The sequence below is a fragment of the Schistocerca piceifrons genome, chromosome 1, assembly GCF_021461385.2.
Source record: "Schistocerca piceifrons isolate TAMUIC-IGC-003096 chromosome 1, iqSchPice1.1, whole genome shotgun sequence".
Taxonomy (NCBI): domain Eukaryota; kingdom Metazoa; phylum Arthropoda; class Insecta; order Orthoptera; family Acrididae; genus Schistocerca; species Schistocerca piceifrons.
In genome coordinates, this window is record NC_060138.1 from 629,673,737 (window position 1) to 629,699,160 (window position 25,424).

General features: G+C 42.6%; 1 protein-coding gene across 2 annotated transcripts in view; it reads right to left on the reverse strand.

The window, feature by feature from the left end:
- The window catches only part of LOC124804708 (scaffold attachment factor B2-like), a 233,832-nt gene that overhangs the window by 16,042 nt on the left and 192,366 nt on the right, over positions 1-25,424 (reverse strand). For both annotated transcript variants that reach the window (XM_047264971.1, XM_047264981.1), the window contains exons 14-16: positions 11,567-11,698; positions 11,242-11,354; positions 6,086-6,272 (exon numbers count right to left, since the gene is read on the reverse strand). In XM_047264971.1, the coding sequence (XP_047120927.1) occupies positions 6,086-6,272; positions 11,242-11,354; positions 11,567-11,698 (432 nt within the window). The remainder of the gene's footprint in view (positions 1-6,085; positions 6,273-11,241; positions 11,355-11,566; positions 11,699-25,424) is intronic.

The following is a 25,424-nucleotide window of genomic DNA, read 5'->3' on the forward strand; positions in this document are numbered from 1 at the left end:
ATATCCAAAATACAATGTATTCAGTTCAGCACATCTAGAGGTATCACACTGATGACAAATGGAACACTTGGTGAAGAAATAATAACTAGGACGAAAATTTATAAAAATTTGGGTGTCCACACTGACATGAATTTAAAGTGGTGGTGGTGGTGGTGGTGGTGGTGGTGGTGGTGGTGGTGGTGGTGGGGGGGGGGGGGGGGGGGGGAAGGAAGGAACTGTCACAACACAACCCAGTTCAGTCATATTTGCACTTCAAATCATAGCAAATCTCAGTGAAATATAAATTGGTAAGTTGACATATTTTATGCATTTCAATTCCAATATGTGCTATGGAATTCCGTATTTACCACAGTATGAGACATCCTGAATGTGAGATAACTCTCCCTCTTTATTTTTTGTAAGAGGCTCCTTGAGAAAAAATTATTTTTTAACATATGACAAATCAAAATGATAAACTCTTATTGATGTAAACCATCTGCCTAAAGAGTTAGCATTGCACCTATTCTAAACTTGTACCTTTTATTCACAATCTATGTTTTGGTAAGGCAAAGAGACATATAGTAAAAAATTGTTTACATTAATTTTTATCTTCTGTTTTTTTAGCCTGTCTTCTGTGACACTACTATTTTTAATCATCACCGTCACCATCCTAACAAGGGCAGCTGTGAAACTTTTATCTTTGTTGTCACAAATACTCGGCTGTTTCTTCCAAATATGTCGCATTTCTTGTTTTCTTCTGAACAGGCAGTGGACTTTATTTCTATACTGACATGAGAATGTTACAATGTCTTTAGCTACAAAAACATATTGTCTGATCACAGTTTTCTCACTGGTTGCGCAGAACTGTGAGCATCAACAACACCACTTCAAGAAAAACAAAGTATGCCAGTGGCCCCAATCTAGACTGTTAGCATCTCCTGCAGAAATGTAGGCTATTGTTGAGTATTTGTTCAGTTTAAAAGTTGGTTCAATTCTGATTACAGATGGAGTCAGGCAAACTGCAGATGTTCATAACAAGCCAAAGTACACAGTCCCACAGTTGAAGGAAGTCAAAATTTGCTGCCAGCTCACCACATCCCTCCCCACACTCACTCAGTATTGTACTCCGCAAAGCCAGCGTCACAGTTCCCCACCCGGTCTTCCATAGTGCAGCGCTTGAGCAACAGCGAAACACAGACACAATATCTTCTAGGGTGCGAGTCATATGTAACTGTAACAACAGAACTAATACACATACAAAAGATCACAATCACAATTCAGCCCAATCCTCAAACTTCTACTTGTCGCGTGTCTACTGACTTCTGTTGATACTATCTCCGCAATGGGCCTTTCCACCATTATTTATTCTTGTGATAGTAATCGCAATCAGTTAAATGTGATTTATTAAGACATTTAACTCTGGTTTAATTCTCTCGTTTCATCTAAATGTATCCATCTTGTTCTAAGCTGATTAAATGCTGGTACCGTTTCTCCCCAGTATTGTAATTTGTAGACAGTGGCTGAATTTATCTTTTGCAACCCATTTCACAAATCATTTTCTCATAACCAAATTAAAGATTGAATTTGGTTCAAAATCAAAAAATGGTTCTTAAAGGACAAGATTTTCATCTTCGAATATTACCTTTACTTAAAAAGCACTATAACTGTATGTATATATGTTATCTATACATGTACAACATTTGTGCTGGCAGGTCGATAGACACACAAACACAAACATACACATGAAATTCAAGCTTTCGCAACAAACTGTTGCCTCATCAGGAAAGAGGGAAGGAGAGGGAAAGACAAAAGGATGTGGGTCTTAAGGGAGAGGGTAAGGAGTCATTCCAATCCCGGGAGCAGAAAGACTTACCTTAGGGGGAAAAAAGGGGTATACACTCGCGCGCACACACACATATCCATCCGCACATACACAGACACAAGCAGACATTTGTAAAGGCAAAGAGTTTGGGCACAGATGTCAGTCGAGGCGGAAGTACAGAGGCAAAGATGTTGTTGAAAGACAGGTGAGGTATGAGCGGCAGCAAATTGAAATTAGCGGAGATTGAGGCCTGGCGGGTAACGAGAAGAGAGGATATACTGAAGGGCAAGTTCCCATCTCCGGAGTTCTGACAGGTTGGTGTTAGTGTTAGTGGGAAGTATCCAGATAACCCGGACGGTGTAACACTGTGCCAAGATGTGCTGGCCGTGCACCAAGGCATGTTTAACCACAGGGTGATCCTCATTACCAACAAACACTGTCTGCCTGTGTCCATTCATGCGAATGGACAGTTTGTTGCTGGTCATTCCCACATAGAAAGCTTCACGGTGTAGGCAGGTCAGTTGGTAAATCACGTGGGTGCTTTCACACGTGGCTCTGCCTTTGATCGTGTAGACCTTCCGGGTTACAGGACTGGAGTGGGAGGGTGCATGGGACAGGTTTTACACCGGGGGCGGTTACAAGGGTAGGAGCCAGAGGGTAGGGAAGGTGGTTTGGGGATTTCATAGGGATGAACTAAGAGGTTACGAAGGTTAGGTGGACGGCGGAAAGACACTCTTGGTGGAGTGGGGAGGATTTCATGAAGGATGGATCTCATTTCAGGGCAGGATTTGAGGAAGTCGTATCCCAGCTGGAGAGCCACATTCAGAGTCTGATCCAGTCCCGGAAAGTATCCTGTCACAAGTGGGGCACTTTTGGGGTTCTTCTGTGGGAGGTCCTGGGTTTGAGGAGATGAGGAAGTGGCTCTGGTTATTTGCTTCTGTACCAGGTCGGGAGGGTAGTTGCGGGATGCGAAAGCTGTTTTCAGGTTGTTGGTGTAATGCTTCAGGGATTTCGGACTGGAGCAGATTCGTTTGCCACAAAGACCTAGGCTGTATGGAAGGGACCGTTTGATGTGGAATGGGTGGCAGCTGTCATAATGAAGGTACTGTTGCTTGTTGGTGGGTTTGATGTGGACAGACGTGTGAAGCTGGTCATTGGACAGGTGGAGGTCAACGTCAAGGAAAGTGGCATGGGATTTGGAGTAGGACCAGGTGAATCTGATGGAACCAAAGGAGTTGAGGTTGGAGAGGAAATTCTGGAGTTCTTCTTCACTGTGAGTCTAGATCATGAAGATGTCATCAATAAATCTGTACCAAACTTTAGGTTGGCAGGCCTGGGTAACCAAGAAGGCTTCCTCTAAGCGACCCATGAATAGGTTGGCGTACGAAGGGGCCATCCTGGTACCCATGGCTGTTCCCTTTAATTGTTGGTATGTCTGGCCTTCGAAAGTGAAGAAGTTGTGGGTCAGGATGAAGCTGGCTAAGGTAATGAGGAAAGAGGTTTTTGGTAAGGTGGCAGGTGATCGGCGTGAAAGGAAGTGCTCCATCGCAGCGAGGCCCTGGACATGCGGAATATTTGTGTACAAGGAAGTGGCATCAATGGTTACAAGGATGGTTTCCGGGGGTAACAGACTGGGTAGGGATTCCAGGCGTCCGAGAAAGTGGTTGGTGTCTTTGATGAAGGATGGGAGACTGCATTGAAGGTGTTGATCTACATAGGCAGAGATACGTTCTGTGGGGGCTTGGTAGCCAGCTACAATGGGACGGCCGGGATGATTGGGTTTGTGAATTTTAGGAAGAAGGTAGAAGGTAGGGGTGCGGGGTGTTGGTGGGGTCAGGAGGTTGATGGAGTCAGGTGAAAGGTTTTGCAGGGGGCCTAAGGTTCTGAGGATTCCTTGAAGCTCCGCCTGGACATCAGGAATGGGATTACCTTGGCAAACTTTGTATGTAGTGTTGTCTGAAAGCTGACGCAGTCCCTCAGCCACATATTCCCGACGATCAAGTACCACGGTTGTGGAACCCTTGTCCGCCGGAAGAATGACGATTGATCTGTCAGCCTTCAGATCACGGATAGCCTCGGCTTCAGCAGTGGTGATGTTGGGAGTAGGATTAAGGTTTTTTAAGAAGGATTGAGAGGCAAGGCTGGAAGTCAGAAATTCCTGGAAAGTTTGGAGAGGGTGATTTTGAGGAAGAGGAGGTGGGTCCCGCTATGACGGAGGACGGAACTGTTCCAGGCAGGGTTCAATTTGGATAGTGTCTTGGGGAGTTGGACCATTAGGAGTAGGATTAGGATCATTTTTCTTCGTGACAAAGTGATATTTCCAGCAGAGAGTACGGGTGTAGGACAGTAAATCTTTGACAAGGGCTGTTTGGTTGAATCTGGGAGTGGGGCTGAAGGTGAGGCCTTTGGATAGGACAGAGGTTTCAGATTGGGAGAGAGGTTTGGAGGAAAGGTTAACTACTGAATTAGGGTGTTGTGGTTCCAGATTGTGTTGATTGGAATTTTGAGGTTTTGGGGGTAGTGGAGCTGGAAGTGGGAGATTGAGTAGATGGGAGAGACTGGGTCTGTGTGCAATGAGAGGAGGTTGAGGTTTGCTGGAAAGGTTGTGAAGGGTGAGTGAGTTGCCTTTCCGGAGGTGGGAAACCAGGAGATTGGATAGTTTTTTGAGGTGGAGGGTGGCATGCTGTTCTGATTTGCGATTGGCCTGTAAGAAGTCACATCATCTGTGTTTTTAGATATATTTTTCCCACGTGGAATGTTTCCCTCTATTATATTCATGTACAACATTTACTGCACATCTGTTCAATTGTAATAGAAGTCTGAAGTTACCCTTACATTAATCTATCATACACTGTAAAAGTGTTTACTTCAGCAGCAATAGTTTAATCTGCAAATATATGATGACCCCGTATTTTTGAATGACGAATTTGGGAAAACTTCATCTTATAATCGAGTAAATATGGTAATGTTCTGAGGTGACTCATCTTTATGAAAGAAAGTTCTCATAGCTCAAAAACATACAATAAGAATAATGTGGTCCTCTTATATACACCTGTTACAGGAGTTAGGCTTTCAGAATACTGCTTCACCATCTATGCATTCTCTGATGAAACTGGTTGTAAACGACCCACTACAGTTTAAAAGGAATTGTGAAGAACATAATTACAATACCAGAAGAAAAAATTACATTTGTTACTCCACGTTAAAGTTGACTTTAGGCCAAAAAAGTGCACAATGCTGCCATCAAAATTTTTGATCACCTACTCAAATTATTTTTTAAAAAGAACAAAAATGGAAAAGAGAATACGTTTTAAATGGTCAGCATGTAGCCATATTTACATACGAACGTACACAATGAATGTAAAATGACTCATTCCATATCATTATCATTAATTGTACAAATGATCCATAGAACATCAAACTAACATATGTTCCACTAATGTAATGCATGCGCATGTGGTTGGGAAGAATGATGACCAATAACTGGGCGAGAGGCAACAGGATAGGGATTTGGTACTGGCGATTTTATTCTGGTACATGCAGATAAGTTACATGTGACACATAATGACATGGAGCAGTGAACTGAGACAGGGAGGTAACATAGAAGGAGAATAGAACAAATAAAGTGGGGCACGTAAGGGGAAAAGTGGTGGTAGCATGTGTCAAACAGTGGCTACTACGGTCACAGGTTCGAATCCTGCCTTGGGCATGGATGTGTGTGATGTCCTTAGGTTAATTAGGTTTAAGAAGTTCCAAGTTCTAGGGGACTGATGACCTCAGATGTTAAGTCCCATAGTGCTCAGAGCCATTTCAGCAGTGGCTACTGGACACTAAAGCCCAGGAGGATTTGGAGGCATCGCAGGATGTATTGTAAGGACAATTCCTAGTCACGTAATTCAGAGGAGCTGGTACTGGAGGAGGTTCATCCACATGACATGGGTTGTGAAACAGATAGGGTTTGGAACAGACTGCATGTCACCTAATAGATTGCTGAAAGAAAAAAATTTAAATGTGGTAATAGTGTATGAGTTTCCTGGGGACACACACACACACACACACACACACACACACACACACACACACACACACACACACAGAAAATAAACATGGAGGTACTGAATCAATGCAAAACATTGCAAAAAAAGAATTAAAAACTAAATATTTTCGTCATTATAAGGAAATGCATGTTACCAGATTCTCTTACGTCACCAAATAATTTCCTGTATTATAATGTTTCAAGTACATGGTTACATTAGGCCTAAATCAGTTTATTTCAATACCAACCTCTCCGATCTAGGCATATCCACAGTACGCCATGACGGTCCAGCATCTCCCTTTCTATCACCAGATCCTTGCCATGTGTCCCGCCCATGCATGCCACTTCCTCCATCCATTGGAAGTAACTGCTTTACAGTAGGTGTACTGGTACCAGAATGCCACATATCGCCTGAGCGATCTGCATATCTCGTATCTGTTATTTCACGACAATGAAATGAAAATACAGTGATTAAACAGTACACTGGTTAACAACACTGGGCATATGTAAAACTGTCTGGAGGCCCTAACGTGTGCAGAAATAATCTTCACATTAGCTATCTCTGATATTTTCAGTTTAGATACATAATGAACATAAAATGTGATGACTTTACATCAACTTACTGTTCCTGAGAAGGTGAAAATAAACAGTAAAGAAGTCCCCCCAACTAGTCACCAACTGAGATGGATTGGTAAGCTCCAGCAGATAAACTACAGACTTGCTTGACAAATTTTGTATTTTGAAGTGAGCACAAAGATCTATAGGGATCAGCTCAACAATAAGTGTACGTTTACACTGCCTGCGATGCGATGCGAGGCATTATGGCCAAAGCGATGCAATGCGATGGTGCGTTCACATTGCACACGATACAGAGCGCGCGCGCGATCTGCCCAGCAATTGAGCGGCCTCGGCACGATGTCGTGTTTCCTCGACCCAGTAAATTCTTTTTTTATTAGAAAACAGTGCTCTGAGAATTCAACGCAGTCGTGAATGGTTGCATGAAATCAACAAGGAGAGGAGGGCTTTAGGAGAATTTCATCATTTGTACATTGACTTGAGAAAAGATGAGGATAAATTTTGGAGTTATTTCAGAATGAGTACAGACACATTTGATTATATAGTGTCGTCTGTTTCAAATAGATTACAGAAGCGAAACACAAATTTCAGAATGGCTATTACCCCTGAAGAGAAAGCTATGATCACCATCAAGTAAGTAAACAATATTAAGTTTACAGCAATCATTTTATTATGAAAAATTTACGAATTGTGATAGATTCAAACTTTCTTTTAATAAATTTTGACATAGTTGACAATGAGAAGTAAAATACATCACAGTTCACTCACTTAAATATCAAAGTTTTCAGAATCTTGGTGGCTTGAAATAACAATGTCATCAGGTTGAATTTCAGAAATGACTATTTCATTCTGCGGATTTCCAGCAATTACGATTTCAACTGGATTTTCAGGTGCATAGGGTGACATCAACGAATGTGCAGTGGAAGTGGTTGATTGTTCCAATTCTTCCAAAAGAATCTGCTGAATTTTTATCCTGGCTCTCAACAGAGCTGCTGGTGATAGTTTTCGCATTGCTGGCAGCAAACTCACTACAAAATGATAGCTGTCATCTTGCGTTTCTGATTTTGACATTTGTTGCTCGATTAGCTTCAACTTTTGCTTCTCTATATTTAGCAACTCAGAGTTTGTTGATTTCTTGGATCTCTTGTTTTGGTTTGTGCGTAGGGTGGGTGAGGGAGGAGGCATCGAAACGCTACCCTCTGAACTTACAGACAGTCTTGAAGAGCTGGCTTGGTTGGTTTCATCAGGTGAAACACTCTCTCTCTCTCTCTCTCTCTCTCTCTCTCTCTCTCTCTCTCTCTCTCTCTGTAAGAGCTGGTGAAAATGGTAGTCGTCGTGTGCGTCGTCGTGCTGCGATGCTGTTCTTTTACTGTGATAAACATTAGTCTTAATCTTCCATGGCGTCATTATGTCAATCAGGAAGGTCATTAGCTCGTACCACGGCCAATTGGACTGGAAAGGCGACATGCCACCTTCGTCTCTTGAACATTCAGCACGAGTTTTTTTGAGTTCAGAGCGGAAAGTGTCACGTAGGTTCTTCCATTTATTCTTCAGTACCTCGCCTGAAAATATAGACGCGAAATTCCAAAATGACAGAGCAAACAGTAGTGCTTCAAGAAGAGCGAGGAGTATCAGAGAGGCCTTCAAAAACTATGTCAACAGTCATTAACGCAAATATATTTCATGTTGAAATTATCAAATACTGTAACTATTGTGAACGTCATTTCATATTCAAAATACTGTAATAGTGTCTATACACATTTAAAATTAGAAAATAAACGAAGTTATTTGTGTTACTTATTTCTTGGAGTCTTGTAGCTATTTATTTTACTTTTTTGAACTTACTGTCTGTTCCACAATCTTCAGCTATTTCATTCCAATCTTGAGGAACAAAATCCCTATTGTGGTAATATTTATTTTTCTAGTCCCACAACACGGGGCGTTCACGCACACTGTTAATTAGTCTTTCCATGTCCATTGCAAGCAAGCAATTACTTCAGACGCAAACGCAAACAAGCAATCGCTCCAAACACTCGCACGAAACGCAAACTCTGTTGCGACTACAGCGGAGTCATCGCATCACACCGCATCACGTCGCTCGGCCCAGCCTGCAGTCTAAACGGGGACCGCTCTTTTGCCACTGTTAAACCAAGCCTGCCCATTGTCACGCGATTTCAGCGCTTCATTGCTCCGCTCGGCTCGGCATCGCATCGCATCGCATCGCGGGCAGTGTAAATTTAGCCTAATCTTAAAAATCTAGATATTGACCTGAGTAACTAATGTACCACAGCAGAAAATCTTACTCACTATCCCACAACCACATGTACCACTTTACATTTTGAGTGGGAATGTTGAAAACTGGAAAATGAGAACTGAAAGAGATACGAACTTCAGCCAGCCACATCACCCTCTTAATATGTATATACAAGAGAAAAAATTAACATTTGTGATAAACGGGAATGTTGACCCAAAATGTAAAATTAACTGAACTATTTCATCAGCAGTAGTTTGAAATAGTTTTATTTTCAGCATATAAATATAAAAAAAAATGTAACCAGTTTTTAGTTACTCGTATGGCACATCATCTGGTGAAGTCTAATTTGGAAATATAATGTATGTAAGAATGTGTGCCATGTCAACTATGGGTGGTTGAATGATTTGTATAAGATATGTGCCATGTAATGCTACGTAGGGCTTAACCATGGGACCCAGCGTCTTAGAATAAAGCAACCTGTACATCTGCCGGTAGCTGAAGTTCAACGTTACTGTCATGTGTACCATAATGTGAAAGGTATTTTTAACTGTCACTGTATGAAATACCAGTGTAGTTGGGCCTACGCTACCTAATTAATGACACACACTGCTAACCTCAGCAAGCAATTGCAGGGTGCTGCCACTGAATGCTGTGTGGTTTTTCTTATTTCATAATGAGTGAAGAGTGTTATCCCGATCTGTGACAGAGTTCAACTACGATCCTCACAAAACCAGAAGTGATCTCTATGAGTGCATGTCTGTTCTGCTTTTTCAGAAACTCTGGGCATGAGTGTAGACTGGTTGCCCAGCAAGAGGAAGGCACAGCTTGCTTCTCTGCACCATCCATCTCCTCTGGTATTCAGAGTGCCAGTTCAATGACCATCAGCGAGTTTGTAGTGTAATTACTCACCCCAATAGGAACAGCAAACAAAATCTGTCTACATATTTTGACCACATTGAACGTCTTCCCCTTTGTGCAACAGTTATCTTCAGTTCTACTTTGATGCTAAGTATCTGGTCAGTTCTATTTGCAGCAGTGTCAAGTATATATCAAATGGTTATGAATGCTCACTCAACAGAAACAATTATTTGTTGAAAACTTAAGCAGAGCCAAAAGAAAAAAACAAGCAAAGACCACTTCACAAAAAAACTACGTTTTTACAAAAGCAAACATTTCAGTCAAAAAGCCCTCCAATCATTATAGTTACTTCGTCAGACAAGCTGTGTGACAACACTGTACATTTGTACATCTTGTCATACAGAAACAAAACAATTTAGATGTGAACTGCATCAAAACAGGTGTGAAGGCATCTCCACATCTGAATTGTGATGCAATAGAAATACAGGAAATAAATGAAAACTCTGATATAAGTCTCAGCCCCTCCTGACCTAGATGACTTCTTGCTACAACTAAAGAGAATTGCCACAAGACAGTTGGCTCTTGTGAAATACTACTGAACTATAAAAGGATATGGAAAAATGGGCACTCTGTAGTCGAAACAATTAGTTACACATACGAAGACTGAAAAACAGTTTTAGACATGAGTATGTTGAGCATATATATTTTGTTTTTGTTTGGGTTGGGGTGGCACAACAACTTGCAAAAGAACCAAATTCTTATTAGTTCTTTGCCACATTATGGGAATTTTGTTATGGAAATAACTTATTCATACTGCCATACAAACACAACTGCGTTACAACTTCTGTCTATTAAAAAATACTTAACTATCACCACTACCTGCAGAATGATTTCATACTTATTTTATTTTCTGGTGCACATTTTACAATGAACCTTTTACTTCATTTTAAGTATAAAACACACAGCAATACTATCACTTATTGTACATGGAAAATCTTGCAGAAATTTTTCTTAATGTTTAGACTGTATCTGAAACTAAATAACAAAGGAAAAGAGTTAGGCAAAATCAAACTGTGGAAAATCCTTCCACGATGGAATAATGACAATATTATGGAAAGAATAGTTGCTACTCACCATATAGTGGGGTCACCGAGTTGCAAATAGGCACAATAAAAACAATGTCGAACAAGTAAGCTTTCAGAAAAAAGGCCTTCATCTGAATTAGTGGCACGTGCGCACGCACACACCAGCTCTGCCTGCCAAGGCCAGACTACAGTTTTGTGTGCATGTGCAGTTTGTGTCTAAATCTGATGAAGTCCTTTTTGGTTGAAAGCTTACTTGTTTGAGTGTCTTTTTGTTGTGCCTATTTGCAACTCTACATCCCCGTTATATAGTGAGTAGCCACTATCCTTTTCATAATGCTGTCAAAAAGAATTTTTATCAACTGGAATGTCTTGAGAAAAGCTACAGCATATAACTCACTGTGGTAAAGTCTGTTGGTGAGCACTGACTCCCAGCTTGCATTTATCTTACTGAATCATGCCTGATTATATCTGGGGAAAATGGAGGTGTATAATCAAATGTACAGTACGGAATGAAGCAATGTTGGAAATGAAAAGCCTCAAATTTGGAGCAGTAAAACTGTCTACGAAATATTAAGGTATATTGAGATTATTATTTGATTTTGTGACAACCTTAATTCTGGGACATACTTACGTTTCCCTGATTCAGAATAACGTTCACGCACATTATGGCGCACATCTGCTTTTGGCCGATCTGATTCTGGGCGGCGATCCTCACGTATTCTGTAGTTTGCAGGTCTTTCAAACCTACAACATGAAATAAATTACAGATTTTTACTGTGATTAGTATGTGCATGCCAAAATAATTCCAAATACTAAGATCAAACGTGAGACAGATCATATCTCAATATTAAACAATGAACATTTTGGAAGAAAAAAGTGGCCACTTTGCATGTCATGCATTATTGACAAACCAGGTAATATGATTGGCTAAATATAAACTAAATATACACACAAACCTTGAAGTATCTTCATAGCGTCCAGATGGAGTGTCAAAGTGACGTTCAGTAGCAACTCTCTTTCTTTCATCTGGATATGCATCCCTCCGATCATCTGCTGGACGTTTAGCACTGCGTCTTGCTTCTTCTAATCTACACAATAACATTTAAATCCACTTTAGTTAACAATAGTTCGAGTGGATTCACTGTACACCGGAAAGTACAGTGGGTTTATATACATAAGGTACACCGCCGCAGGCAGGGAGGTGGGGAGGTAGATACTGCAACAATTCCACAAGGGCAAGAATAAAACAAACTAGACATACGGCACAATGCCGAATGGAAGAAAAATCCGAAAGAACCACAGAAAAACAATGACCACTACAAGGAACAAAATAGGACAAGAAAAACACAGAGACGCAAGAAACAGGTAGAAGAGATTAAAACAGGAGAGCAGATTACCTTGGTTGGCTGACCACAAAAATAGAAGGATAAGCGAGCCACTCTGCAACACATTAAAGCCTCTACCCTAAAAGCACTAGGGTGGAGGACACTCAGGGAAGCACTAAAACTTAGATCAAATGATAAAACCCACTCTCACATATAAAACGCAAAACCAAATCAGTTGATGAGGCATTGTCTGCTAAAATTACTGATAACGAGTCCAGTAACCGAAGATGTCTCAGGCCAGCCAAACTAGGAAGGCAGGGAGAGGGGTGATGAACAGGGAGGCGGGGAGGGGGGGGGGGGGGGCGGCAGCAATGGAAGATGGATTGGTGAGGGATTCTGCATGGAGGATCCTTTGTAACCCTTAACTGCAATAATCACCAAACATTTTCTTTCATTTCACGACTCATCTGCCCTGACAATCCACTCCTACCACATCCCAATCGAGCTGTCCTTTGCAATATCTACGAAGCTGAGACATGACTTTCAAGGCATACATCCAGACTCTTTGCCATGTTATCATCCTATGGTTGCAACTAAAACCTTGGACTGAAAACACAAACTTCAATGGGTCTGTAGCCGCAAGAGTTGTTAGCCTCCTTTGAATGTGCAATCCATTGCATTTCAAAGTTTACTTCACCTCTGACTGAATTACTTGTCTTACTTGTTTTAGAAGCTTGTTGGTTTCAACACACAAAATTTCCTTTTCTCAAAATAATGAATCCATCTTCAAACGCTTAACATGGAACAGAGGGAACAGTTTTATCTGCCAATATCACATTTTCTGATAGATTTGCAGAACAAATTTTAACAAAAATAATGTGTTTTCAAGAGATCTTTAATGCAGTACATCAATTAAACTGCATATTTTCCTAATATACCCGTTTAATTATGAAGAGCACCACAATGGGAATTTAAGCTTCATGAACGTTTACATCAACATTGTGCCAGCTCAGCTTCCTCCCATCAGCCTATCAAAGCACAGGATACAACAGCATCAAAATGATACATGTGGTATCCGCCACACTTTCAAATAAGCATGCTGTAATTTATGCTGCCGCATTTTCTATAGTCACTGCAACACGAGGACACTGCCATGAATGACTGCGCCGCTACTAATCAGATGGAAGCATCCCTCCCCAGAGCGCCAGTGGCAGGTGCACTCAAGTTTGAACATTCATGCCTTGACCTGATTTTGAGTCTGCCACTTGGCTAACATTTTCAGATTGTCATAATGTCCAGAGCTTGACATAATCTGAATAGACACTGTACTGAAGAGTGACATATTTATAAATTTGTTATACCTGTATGTATTTCTACATTCAAATCTACTGTTAGTTAGCAACTGACGCTGCAACTTCAGCAACAAAGTTATAAAGTGCTCATACTATTTGATATTACATGCAGAATAAATTAATAATCTGAATTCTCTGTTCATGAATGGCATCTGTTCCTTGGTCGTGTAGCCACTAAAGAACCACACAGCGTGCAAAGGAAGTCTTAACACAACAGAACACTGAAAATATTTTACTTCAAAGTTATATATATAGAATAAAATAATTACAACTTAGTGAATGATGCTTATGGTGACAGACTGATCTGTAGCATAACCAAGATCTAGCTTAGGTTAAAAATCAGTAATTTTGCTGAAACTTGGCAAAGTTAATGAATGTGATTCCCGAGAGAATGTCATAACACTTCTGCAGTATCATTTAAATCCTTCCATCCATCACAGGTGATGACAGTGATGATTGCGTGACACCACATATCTTGAACTGGACTGCCTGATGAATTTGTGAAACAAACATGCAGTTTTAATGATTTTCATATTTCTTCTTGTACATATACAACAGTGTAAGATTGCCCCAAAACATGTCATTTTTGGTACAATTGGTTTTGCAACAGCGTCAGGGACTAATATGTTGGCAATACAAACTTACCTGAATGGGTCATTCCCTATCAAATCAACACACTTTAAATAAAAATTTGACCTCACCCTCTTAGATTTTGCTGATAGTTGGTATACTTATAGTGGGTGCCGAAACTGAGAAGAATACCAAATTTCAATTTTTTCCTCAAACCATTTCTGGTATATGGTCATGTAAATTTTTCAAAAACTGGCCAAAAATGTGTGAACGGACTTTTTTTAAAATTGCCCTAGGAGCTACCCTAACTGAACTAGAAGCTGGGAAAGGTAGCATTTTTCATGCTCTTTCCAATAATATACAACAAAACAGAGCTTCTAATTAATAACCTTTTTCAAAATACCAATTAATATTTTGATTTAATTTTTATTACAGAAGTACATCTTTGAAAATTTTCAAAATATTTCCATAACTACTTCATACTGTTGTAAATCACAAAGCAAAATATAAATGTGGGATAATGATGGGTTCATTGTTAAAAAATTATTCCGGGCTCTTGTTTTTTTACCAACAGCCGTAGTTTGATCAAAATGACCTTTAACAAACAGGAATTTCATTAAAATATACTGAAAGGTAAGTAAAAAAGTACTAGAGATATCAAAATATCACCTTGAAACAAAACTAAACAACACATTCTATAATTGATTGCTTATTTTTTTAGTTTCTTACAGTTTAAACTAACAGTCTATGAACTGGCAAAACGAGATGTTGAGTGTGGGACCTATAGCTAAGATTTAAATAAGGTGTGAAAAACTTGTAAGCAGACTATCGATGTAATACTTCTGGTCCAAAAATGCACAATTCATCAGCACAGACTTTAGCCACTGTATGAAGGCTGAGCATGCTTGTGTTCCTGTCTATGTACGCAGCAGGCTGTGAACAAGTTGAAACAAGCACACTGCTTATGTCTGTACAATCATTCAGAGACTGGAGCCATTGTTGAGAGGATATATGACTGTTACCTTCCAAGGCTTAGTGTGCCTACAGCATTATTGTGCACTGTGATTTTATTGCAAATCAATTGTTACCTCTGTGTTGACCAGTTTGTATCTAGCATATTTAGTAGTTCATTTAGAAGTAAATCTATAAATTGAAGGCGAGATTGTAAGTGGTTTTTGTATCAATTAAGTTGAGACTGAAACATTGTATATTTGCTGCCTGGAGTGACACACACACACACACACACACACACACGCACACACACACACACACGCACACGCACACACACACGCACACACACACACACACACACACACACACGCTGTGTGTGTGTGTGTGTGTGTGTGTGTGTGTGTGTGTGTGTGTGTGTGTGTGTGTGTTACTCCAGGCAGCAAATACACCATGTTTCGGTCTCAACTTGGCAAATTTAGAGAAACCTATTTTTATGTTAAGCCCTAAGAACTTCATCATTTTCATAAAATGAACGTACAGTTTTGACAGTTTCTGTTGGTAAACACTTTCTTGGTTCTGAGTTTGGACTCACCAAAACATAAAATTAATGATAGAAAATGCCACACTAAATACTGTAACAAACAGCAATTAAAGATTATACACAGTGCATTACAAAAATGCTTTGCAACCCATCATCAATGGATTACAACATAGGAAACTGAATATTGCACAGGAGAAACTGTCATACGTAAAATTTTACAAGACTCTTGATGAAAACTTAATTGAACGAGTTCAGTTCAGACAGCAGATGTCAGTTGACAGCTGTAATCTGGAAATTGTTCAGAAGACTTCTGAAGAATTCATAGATTTATTTTGTAGTAAGATGTCTACTTTGATTCAGCATAACTTCATTGCCAAGCAACAATGAACATTCCTTAACTTCACAAGAGAAAACCTTATGGAGGAATCTGTATTTGTTGTCATATGTGATTTTTTGGAAAATTATAGTTTAGTTCTACAGGATGAAGCTCAGAGTTACCACTGGACAAGACAACATATTACCATTCATCCTTTTGTTATATATTACAAACAGGAAGACAAAATTGAGCACATGAGCTTTGTCATTGTTTCTAATTTGCCTGGAGCACAATCTAGTTGCAGTTTACACCTTTCAAAAGAAGCTTATTTCTTATCCAACAAATTTCAAAAGCTTATACTATATTCTGACAGTTCAGCTGCTCAGTACAAAAATAAGAAAAACTTCCTGAACGTTCAGGAAGACTTCAACATAAAAGCTGAGTGGCACTTTTCAGCCAAAGAACATGGGAAAGGGCCTCGTGATGGAGTAGGGGGTTCAGTTAAGAGACAGGCAGCTCGTGCAAGTTTGCAAAGGCAATAGCAAAATAATATTCAAACCACACGAGATCCATTTGCGTAGGCAGTAGATAATATCACAAATGCTGATTTTGTGTATTCCAATCAAGAAGACTATGCTGCTTCAGAAATATTATTAAGAAGCCGGCTTGAAGAGGCATAGACAATCAAAGGAACACAGCAATATCACACTTTCATTCACAACATTACATCAAAATTAATAGTTTAACACTTTTCAGGTGATATGCAGAGTTGGGAGGGGGAAGTAACTACATCACCTGACAAACTAAAGTTACAACATGTATCAGGCAATGTCACCACTGTATATGGCAGAAACTGGTGGCTTGGTTACATTTGGGGGAGGGGACAACGAACTTGATGAAGTGAAAATAACTTTTCTTCATCCATGTGGACCAGCTAAGTCATTCTCCTATCCTGCACATGCAGATGTCCTGTGCGTGTCAGTTGTGGATGTTCTCACAAAAGTAAATCCATTTACTCTGACAAGGAGAACATGCATTCTTAATGAAAGTAATGTAAACCAAGCCCAGTCGGCTTTATTAAAACATAATCTGTGAAGTTTCAAGACAATTTATTGGGAAACTGCTTCCAACTCAAAACTTAATTTTTGTCTCAGGTTAGTGTTAATGTATACTTAATAAAAAGTTGTATCAAAATTACTGTTGGTACCTATTATGTTAATTTAGCTATGTATAAATACCTGTTACTCAAAAACAAGCATTGTGTATTTAATTTTTTTAATAGTTTTATTCCAAACATCATGGACCAGAACTATTATGAAAAAACTTGTACTTTTTCATACGTTATTTCAGTTTGTACTTAAATGCTCAAAATTTTTTGTTTTATCAGGTAATACACTGTTCGTTAAGTTGTATGAAATTAAAATAAGCAATCAATTATAAAATATGCTGATAAGTTTTGTTTTAATCAGGTGATGTTTTGATGTTTCTAATACTTTTTTAGTTGCCTTTCAGTATATTTTAATGAAATTCCTGTTTGTTAAAGGTCAAACTATGGCTGTTGGTGAAAAACAAGAGTCCGGAATTTTTTTTTCCCCCAAAACAATGAACCCATCATCATCCCACATTTATATTTTACCATGTGATTTACAACAGTATGAAGTAGTTGTTGAAATATTTTGTAAATTTTCAATTATGTACTTTCTCTAAAAAAATTAAATCAAAATAATAATAATTAGTATTTTGAAAAAGGTTATTAATTAGAAGCTATGTTTTGTTGTATATCCCTGGACAAAGCATGAAAAATGACACCTCTCCCAGTTCTCTAGCTCAATTAGAGCAGCTCCTAGGGCAATTAAAGGGAAAAAAAAGTCCATTCAAACATTTATGGCTGGTTTTTGGAAAGTTTACATAGCCATATTTCAGGAATGGTTTGAGATAAAAAAAATTTAAATTTGGAATTATTCTTAGTCTCAGCACCCACTATAAGTATATTAAATTTTAGCAAAATCTAAAATGGTGAGGTAAAATAGGTGTGTTGATCTGACATGGAATGACTATACAGTTTGATGGAAGGAGAGTATTTTTAATCAGACTTGACGTCTAGGGCACGAGTTCTCTAAGAGGGAATTATTAAGTTCATATAAGAATCTCAGGCTTTGAGAGAGAGTCAAGATCCATTACATAACTCTCGGATTTACATTTTTCACAGAACGAGGAAAAAAAAGAGTAACAGTTCAGGAAAATTGCCAACTGCATGTTATTTTTCATTTACACACAATTGTAATACCACTATATATAAAGAGGGCTAGTAGAAATCCCTGGGCAACAGAAGATAAATTGAATTTAATTGATGAAAGGAGAAAATACAAAAATGCAGTAAATGAAGCAGGTAAAAAGGAATACAAATGACTCAAAAATGGGATCGATAGGAAGTTAAAATGGCTAAGCAGGGATGGCTAGGGGACAAATGCAAGGATGTAAAAGCTTATCACACTAGGGTTAGATAGATACTGCCTACAGGAAAATTAGAGAGACCTTTGGAGAAAAGAGAACCACCTATTTGAACATCACAAGCTCAGATGGAAACCCAGTTCTAAGCAAATAAGGGAAAATAGAAAGGTGGAAGGAGCATATAGAGGGTCTATACAAGGGCAATGTACTTGAGGACAATACGAGGGGGACCCAAAAATAACCGGAATTTCTTTTTAGAAAACATATACTTTATTGTTTTCAAATACAACCTTAGTCTCCTGCGAAGTGCTCTCCATTAGCATTAATACACTTGTCCAAACGTTCATTCCAGTGTTCGAAGCACCTTTTAAATTTGTCCTCTTTGATACCTGCTGGCACTTTCATGACATTGCGTTTTACGTCTTCCACATGCGCAAAAGGCTTCCCTCTCAAGTGTGTCTTCATCCTCGGGAATAGGAAGAAGTCCGAGGGTGCTAAATCCGGCGAATAGTGTGCGTGGGTCAAGGCAGTCGTCTTTGTTGAGGCCAAAAACTGGTGAACGCTGAGAGCCGTGTGCGTGGGAGCGTTGTCGTGATGCAGGAACCACACGCCAGAATCCCACAGTCGGACATTTTCGCGACAAACTTCTGCAAAGCCGTTTCATAACCTCCAAATAAAATTGTTGGTTTACTGTCTGGTTTTCAGGGACAAATTCAGAGTGTACGATCCCTTTGATGTTAAAAAAACCGTTCAATATCGTTTTAACATTAGATTTCACTTGTCGAGCTTTTTTTGATTGAGGTGAGCCAGGTGACTCATTGTGACGACTGTTGTTTATTATCTGGATCGTACCCACAGCACCATGACTCATCATCTGCAATGATTTTGTTGAAAAAATGTGGATCATCTTTGAATGCGTCCTTCATTTCGAGACAGGATTGAATGCGACGATCCCTTTGATCTCTGGTAAGAAGCTTCGGCGCGAATTTTGCTGCCACTCTTCGCACCCCCAAATTGATTGTCAAGATGTGCTGAATTGAGCTCCAGGACAACCTGGACAAGTTCTCGAGTTGGTCGATTGTCCTGTGTCGATCTTCACTGATGAGATTAAGGATTTTTCAATGCTGTCTTCGCTTCAAGCAGCTGAAGGTCGACTGGAACGGGGCTGATCTTCAGCCACCATTTCTCCCTTTTTAAATCGAGAAAACCATTCGTACACTTGCGTTTGACAAAGAGCATGGTCTTTGTAGGCTGTCTGAATCATCGTAACAGTTTCTGCTGCGTTCTTGCCAAGCAAGAAACAAAACTTCACAACTGCACGTTGTTCATGTCACGTCTGCACTGTACACACACTCAAAGAACTGCCAAAGAAACCACACTTCTCACTATTGGCTGACGCTGCGTGGCAGAATGACTCAGCAGCGCTCCTACTACAACCCTCTGGAGGCGCAACTTGCTACTACAAGTACATGATGGTTGGTTGGTTGGTTGGTTGTTTGAGGTTAAAGGGACCAAACAGCAAGGTCATCATCAGTCCCCTGTTTCAAATAGACTCCATTCTGCTAACGGGACATCTCAGAAAAGTCAGAACAATAAAACGGAAAAAGGGGAAACGCAAAAGGGCAGTCACGTTGTCAATAGTAAAAACAAATGAGGGAAGTTGGCAAGAGAACGAACCCAACACTATGCTGAAGCAGCATAGGCAAGACCACCTGTGACTTAAAAGGTACAACTGCTATAATGCAGAAAGTACGTATGGGAATAGAAAAACTAACCAAGCCTTAAAAAGAAGGGGTAAAAACAGAGTAAAAGAGAAAGAAAAGAGGATTCCGGTCAGGGAGGTGAATCGGGAATCTCTGAACACTGCCTACAGTGGGAGACACCCAAACACTCACCGCCCTGCCCCAACACCAGAGGGAGATTAAAAACTTTAAAACTGAGAATAAAAACCACTCTCCCGGAGGAAACCTAGAACCAGAGAGACCATCCGGGAATCGTCAGCCAACATCAAAGGTAAAGTGTGGGGGAGTCTGTACTTAGCACGCAGAGCCAAAAGAAGGGGGCATTCAACCAAAATGTGGGCCACTGACTGGAAGGCTCCACAACCACATAGCGGGGGTGGCTCATCACGCAAAAGGAAACCATGGGTCAGCCTGGTATGGCCAATGCGGAGACGACACAGTGTGGTCAAGTCCTTGCGGGAGAGGCGAAAGGAAGAACGCCATGGGCCTGGATTCACCTTAATGGCACGAAGTTTATTAGACAGTGGAGTAGCTTCCCAAGAATTGGCCCATGACTGTGCAAAGTGGGATTTGATGTGAAGCCGTAAATCCGCTGCAGGAGGGGTTACAGAAAACGGGGGGTAAGTAACTGCTCCCCCAGCCAAACGATCAGCGAGCTCATTACCCGGGATACCCACATGGCCCGGGACCCATAGGAAGTCAATGGAACAAGCAGCACGGTGAAGATCAGCGAGATGGTCATGGATGGCAGAGACCAAGGGATGGCGTGAAAAACACCGGTCAATAGCAAGAATGCCACTCATCAAGTCCGTACATAACAAAACGCGGTTTTGTTGGGATTGTTTAATAAAGGTAAGGGCCCGGGAAATTGCCATCAATTCCGCAGTAAACACCCCACATGAGGGTGGCAGTAGATGATTTTCCGTTCCAACAAAGGACGTGAAGGCATACCCAACATGATCAGCAGATTTAGAGCCATCAGTGTAAAAAACAACAGCATCCCGAAACTCCCATAAAATTTGGCGGAAAAAGGAGCGGAACACCACCGGGGGGATGGAATCTTTCGGACCGCGGCGGAGATCCATCCGAATTCGAGGCCGAGGAACTAACCAAGGAGGGGTGGAGGGGAGGGAGCGAGGAAGACAGGACAAAGAAGGAAGCCGAAAATCACGGTTAAGAGACGCAAGGCGCAGTCCAACCGGTAAACCCGCCCGAGGGCGGGCGTCAGGCGGGCGACGTCCATGGTCTGGGAATAGGATAGAATAGGAAGGATGAGCGGGAGAAGAACGGATAGTGAGGGCATAAGACACCAGAAGCTGGGACCGCCGAACAGAAAGGGGGGGGATCCCAGCTTCAACCAGGAGACTATCAACAGGGCTAGTAGGGAAGGCACCGGTGGCCAAACGGATACCACGATGGTGGACCGGATCCAGCACGTGCAGCGTGGAAGGAGCAGCTGAACCATAAACTTGACAACCATAGCCCAAACGTGACAGAACTAGAGCACGATAAAGACGGAGGAGGAGGGAACGGTCCGCACCACAAGAGGAGTGGGCAAGGAAGCGAAGGACATTGAGTTTACGGAAACATCCTACCTTCAGGAGTCTGATATGGGGCAGCCAAGTGAGCTTGTTGTCGAAAAGAAGACCTAGGAAACGAAACTGTGGAACCACAGGCAATCTTTGTGCAGCGAGATAGAGCTCTGGATCAGGGTGGACCGTAGTACGGCGACAGAAGTGGACCACCCGCGATTTTAAAGGAGAGAATTGAAACCCGTGTGAGAGGGTCCATGCAGAGGCACGCCGTATAGCCACCTGGAGCTGCCGTTCTGCAGATGGCATCGAGGAGGAACTAACCCAAATGCAGAAATCATCCACATACAGGGCAGGGGCGACCAAGGGACCGACAGAGGCCACAAGTCCATCGATAGCAATGAGGAAAAGAAGGACACTCAAGACAGAACCCTGTGGGATGCCCGTCTCCTGGGTCCGTGGAGAACTAAAAGCAGTACCAACTCGAACTCTGAATGACCGATGGATCAGGAACTGGCGGATAAAAATCGGGAGTGGTCCCCGAAGACCCCACTGATGAAGGGTTAGTAAGATGTGATGGCGCCAGGCCGTGTCATAGGCCTTGCGAAGGTCAAAAAACACTGCAACCAAATGGCGGCGCTGGGAAAAAGCCTGCCGAACTGCGGATTCCAAGCGAAGTAAATGATCGATTGGAGATCATCCCTCTCGAAAGCCACACTGGTAAGGGGACAATAGATCCCGAGATTCGAGGACCCAAGTGAGCCGACGGGCTACCAGCCGTTCAAGTAACTTACAACCAACATTGGTCAAACTAATTGGCCGATAGCTGTCAACAGATAGGGGGTTATGACCAGGCTTAAGGACAGGAACCACAATGCTATCCCTCCACTGAGAAGGGAAGTCACCCTGGAGCCAGATACGGTTAAACACCCGAAGAAGATGGTGCCGTTGTGGAGCACTGAGATGTTGAAGCAGCTGGTTATGAATGGAATCTGGGCCAGGGGCCGTATCGTGAGAAGAAGATAGAGCAGAAAGAAATTCCCATTCAGTAAAAGGTTCGTTGTAAGATTCTGACTCACAAGTGGTGAAACATAAGGTGACAGCTTCAGCCTGCTGTTTTTGATGAAGGAAAGCAGCTGGATAGGAGGCCGACGCTGATGCCACTGCAAAATGGGTCGCAAGATGTTCTGCGAGAACTAATGGGTCCGTACAAATGCCATCTGGGAGGTGAAGGCCTGGGAGGGTGGACTGCCGATGGCAACCTTGGAGAGAGCGAAGTGTAGCCCATACCCGTGACAGAGGGACAGTGGAACCAAGGGAAGAAACGAATCGTTCCCAACATATCCGCTTGCTCTGTTTGATTAAATAACGGGCTTTAGCGCGAAGGCACTTAAAGGTAGAAAGGCTGGCTACAGATGGGTGCCTCTTAAAGTGTTGCAAAGCTCGACGGCGATCACGGATGGCAATGGCAATGGCCGTACTCCACCACGGGACTTGCCGACGACGAAATTGTCCAGATGAGCGCGGGACAGCAAGGTTAGCAGCGCGAACAATCGCGTCAGACACGTCACGTAGGACGTCATCAATACAACCCGACAAAGAGGGAGAAAACTCGACCTGTGCAGTATATAGAGGCCAATCGGCGCTGTGGAAAGACCAACGAGGTAACCTCTCCATCGGGGAGCGGGAAGGGAGCGTGATAATCAACGGGAAATGGTCACTATCACAAAGGTCGTCGTGTGGCGACCAGTGTAATGAAGGGAGGAGAGAGGGAGAAGATAGAGAAAGATCAATGGCAGAAAAGGTACCATGACCAGCACTGAAATGAGTAGGGGAGCCATCATTAAGAAGGCACAGGTCGTGGTCTGCAATAAATTGGTCTATAAGAAGACCTCGTCTAGATGGAAAGGCACTGCCCCACAAAGGATGATGAGCATTAAAATCCCTAAGGAGGAGGAAGGGAGGAGGAAGTTGCTGAAGAAGGGTGGTTAAGGCAGCAGGTGTAAGAGTCCTGTCAGGAGGGAGATAAAGATTGCAAACTGTGACTGCAGAGTCTAAGTGGACCCTAACAGCAACCGCTTCCAATGTAGTTTGGAGAGGAATCCACGTGCTAGCAATGTCTGTACGGACCAACGTACAAACGCCACCAGAAGCCCGCAAGGGTCCGACCCGATTTCGACAGAAAATACGAAACCCACGGAGGGTCGGTGAGTGAGCATCAGTAAAATGAGATTCCTGGAGAACCACACAAGCTGCAGAGTAGGACGAAAGAAGGGATTTTAATTCTGGAAGGTGACGATAGTATCCATTACAGTTCCATTGGAGAACCACAGAACGATTGTTTAAAGGAGGGCTAAACATGCTAAATCCAGTCATACCGCCGGGTCCCCACCCGTCACCGACAAGGAGGGGGCGACATCCATAAACGACAGGTCAGAATCCAGTTGTGAAGTCGGGGAAGGGACCTCCGGTGACACCAGAGGCTCTTTGTCCCGGGACTTATGTTTCTTCTTCTTTTCAGGCTGAGATCGAGGAGGGCTGTGTGGCATAATGGAGCCAGCTGCAGCAAGATCAGGAACAGAAAGAGACCGGGCGACCTGGGGGCCGATAGACCGCGGCTCTCGCGGTCGCCGCGCTGCAGCAGACCTTTGACCTGGAAGGTGCCGGGAAGGGGCATCCCGGGAGAGGCGCCCTTGACCGGCAGACGCCGAAGGAGTGGGACACTTCTCCGGCTGGGGAGGGGGAGCAGCGCCCAGAGGAGAAGGTGTGGGAGCCGCAGGGGAGGGGGGAAGGAGAGGGGCCCGGGATGGGGGTAAGGAAGGGGGAGGAAGGGATGAAGATGTAACCAAGGCGTAACTAGATGTCATGGACACAGGGTGCAATCGTGCATATTTCTTACGGGCCTCTGTGTAGCTTAAACGATCAAGGGACTTATACTCCTGTATCTTTTTTTCTTTCTTATAGACTGGGCAATCTGCTGAACGTGGAGAATGACTACCATGACAATTTACACATACAGGAGGGGGAACACAGGGACTCCCCTCATGGAGTGGACGTCCACAGTCACCACAGAGAGGGTCCTGAGAACAGCGAGAAGACATGTGGCCAAAACGCAAGCACTTAAAACACCGCATAGGAGGTGGGATGTACGGCTTCAGATCACAGCGATAGACCATAATCTTAACTTTCTCAGGAAGGGTATCCCCTTCAAAGGCCAGGATAAAGGCACCAGTATCAATACGATTATCTTTAGGACCCTTCTGAACACGCTGAACAAAATGAACACCCCGCCGTCCGAGATTGTCCCGAAGTTCCTCATCAGTTTGAAGGATGAGGTCTCTGTGAAAAATCACACCTTGTACCATATTTAGAGACTGGTGAGGGGTAATGGACACGGGAATTGTGCCAAGATGGGTACAGGCACGAAGGGCCGCAGATTGGGCAGCCGAAGCAGTTTTTATCAGCAACGAACCCGACCGCATCTTGCTCAGGGAGTCCACTTCGCCGAACTTGTCTTCAATGTGTTCCACAAAGAATAAAGGTTTGACACTGGTGAAAGTATCTCCATCAGTCCTGGTGCAAACTAGATAACGGGGGAAAGGTTTTGCCCCTAGACGACGGGCCTGACCCTCCTCCCAGGGGGTAGCCACGGAAGGGAAGGCCGAAGGGGCAAGAGAAGCAGCACTTGAGGAATCAGTACCACGCAGAGAGACGGCCGCAGAAGAGCGGCCAGAGGTTTGGACCCTTATGCGTTTCATCTGCATAGCGTCCGCCCTGATACCACCCACTCCGATCAGGGGCTCTCCTCACGGGCGCCACCCAGCCACAGCAAGGGCCGTCTGGCACGGCGGCCATTGCCGGGAGTTCCGATGCTCCAGGATGACGAGCAACCACTCCAAGGCATGCATGAGGAGGTCACAGCTCAGGTATCAGAAGTGTGATCCCTGTGTGTTCAGGGGGCTCAACCAAAAGGGTACATAGCGACCCCACCACACGGGCTGGCTACCGTGCTGGCTATGCACCCTAGCATCAGA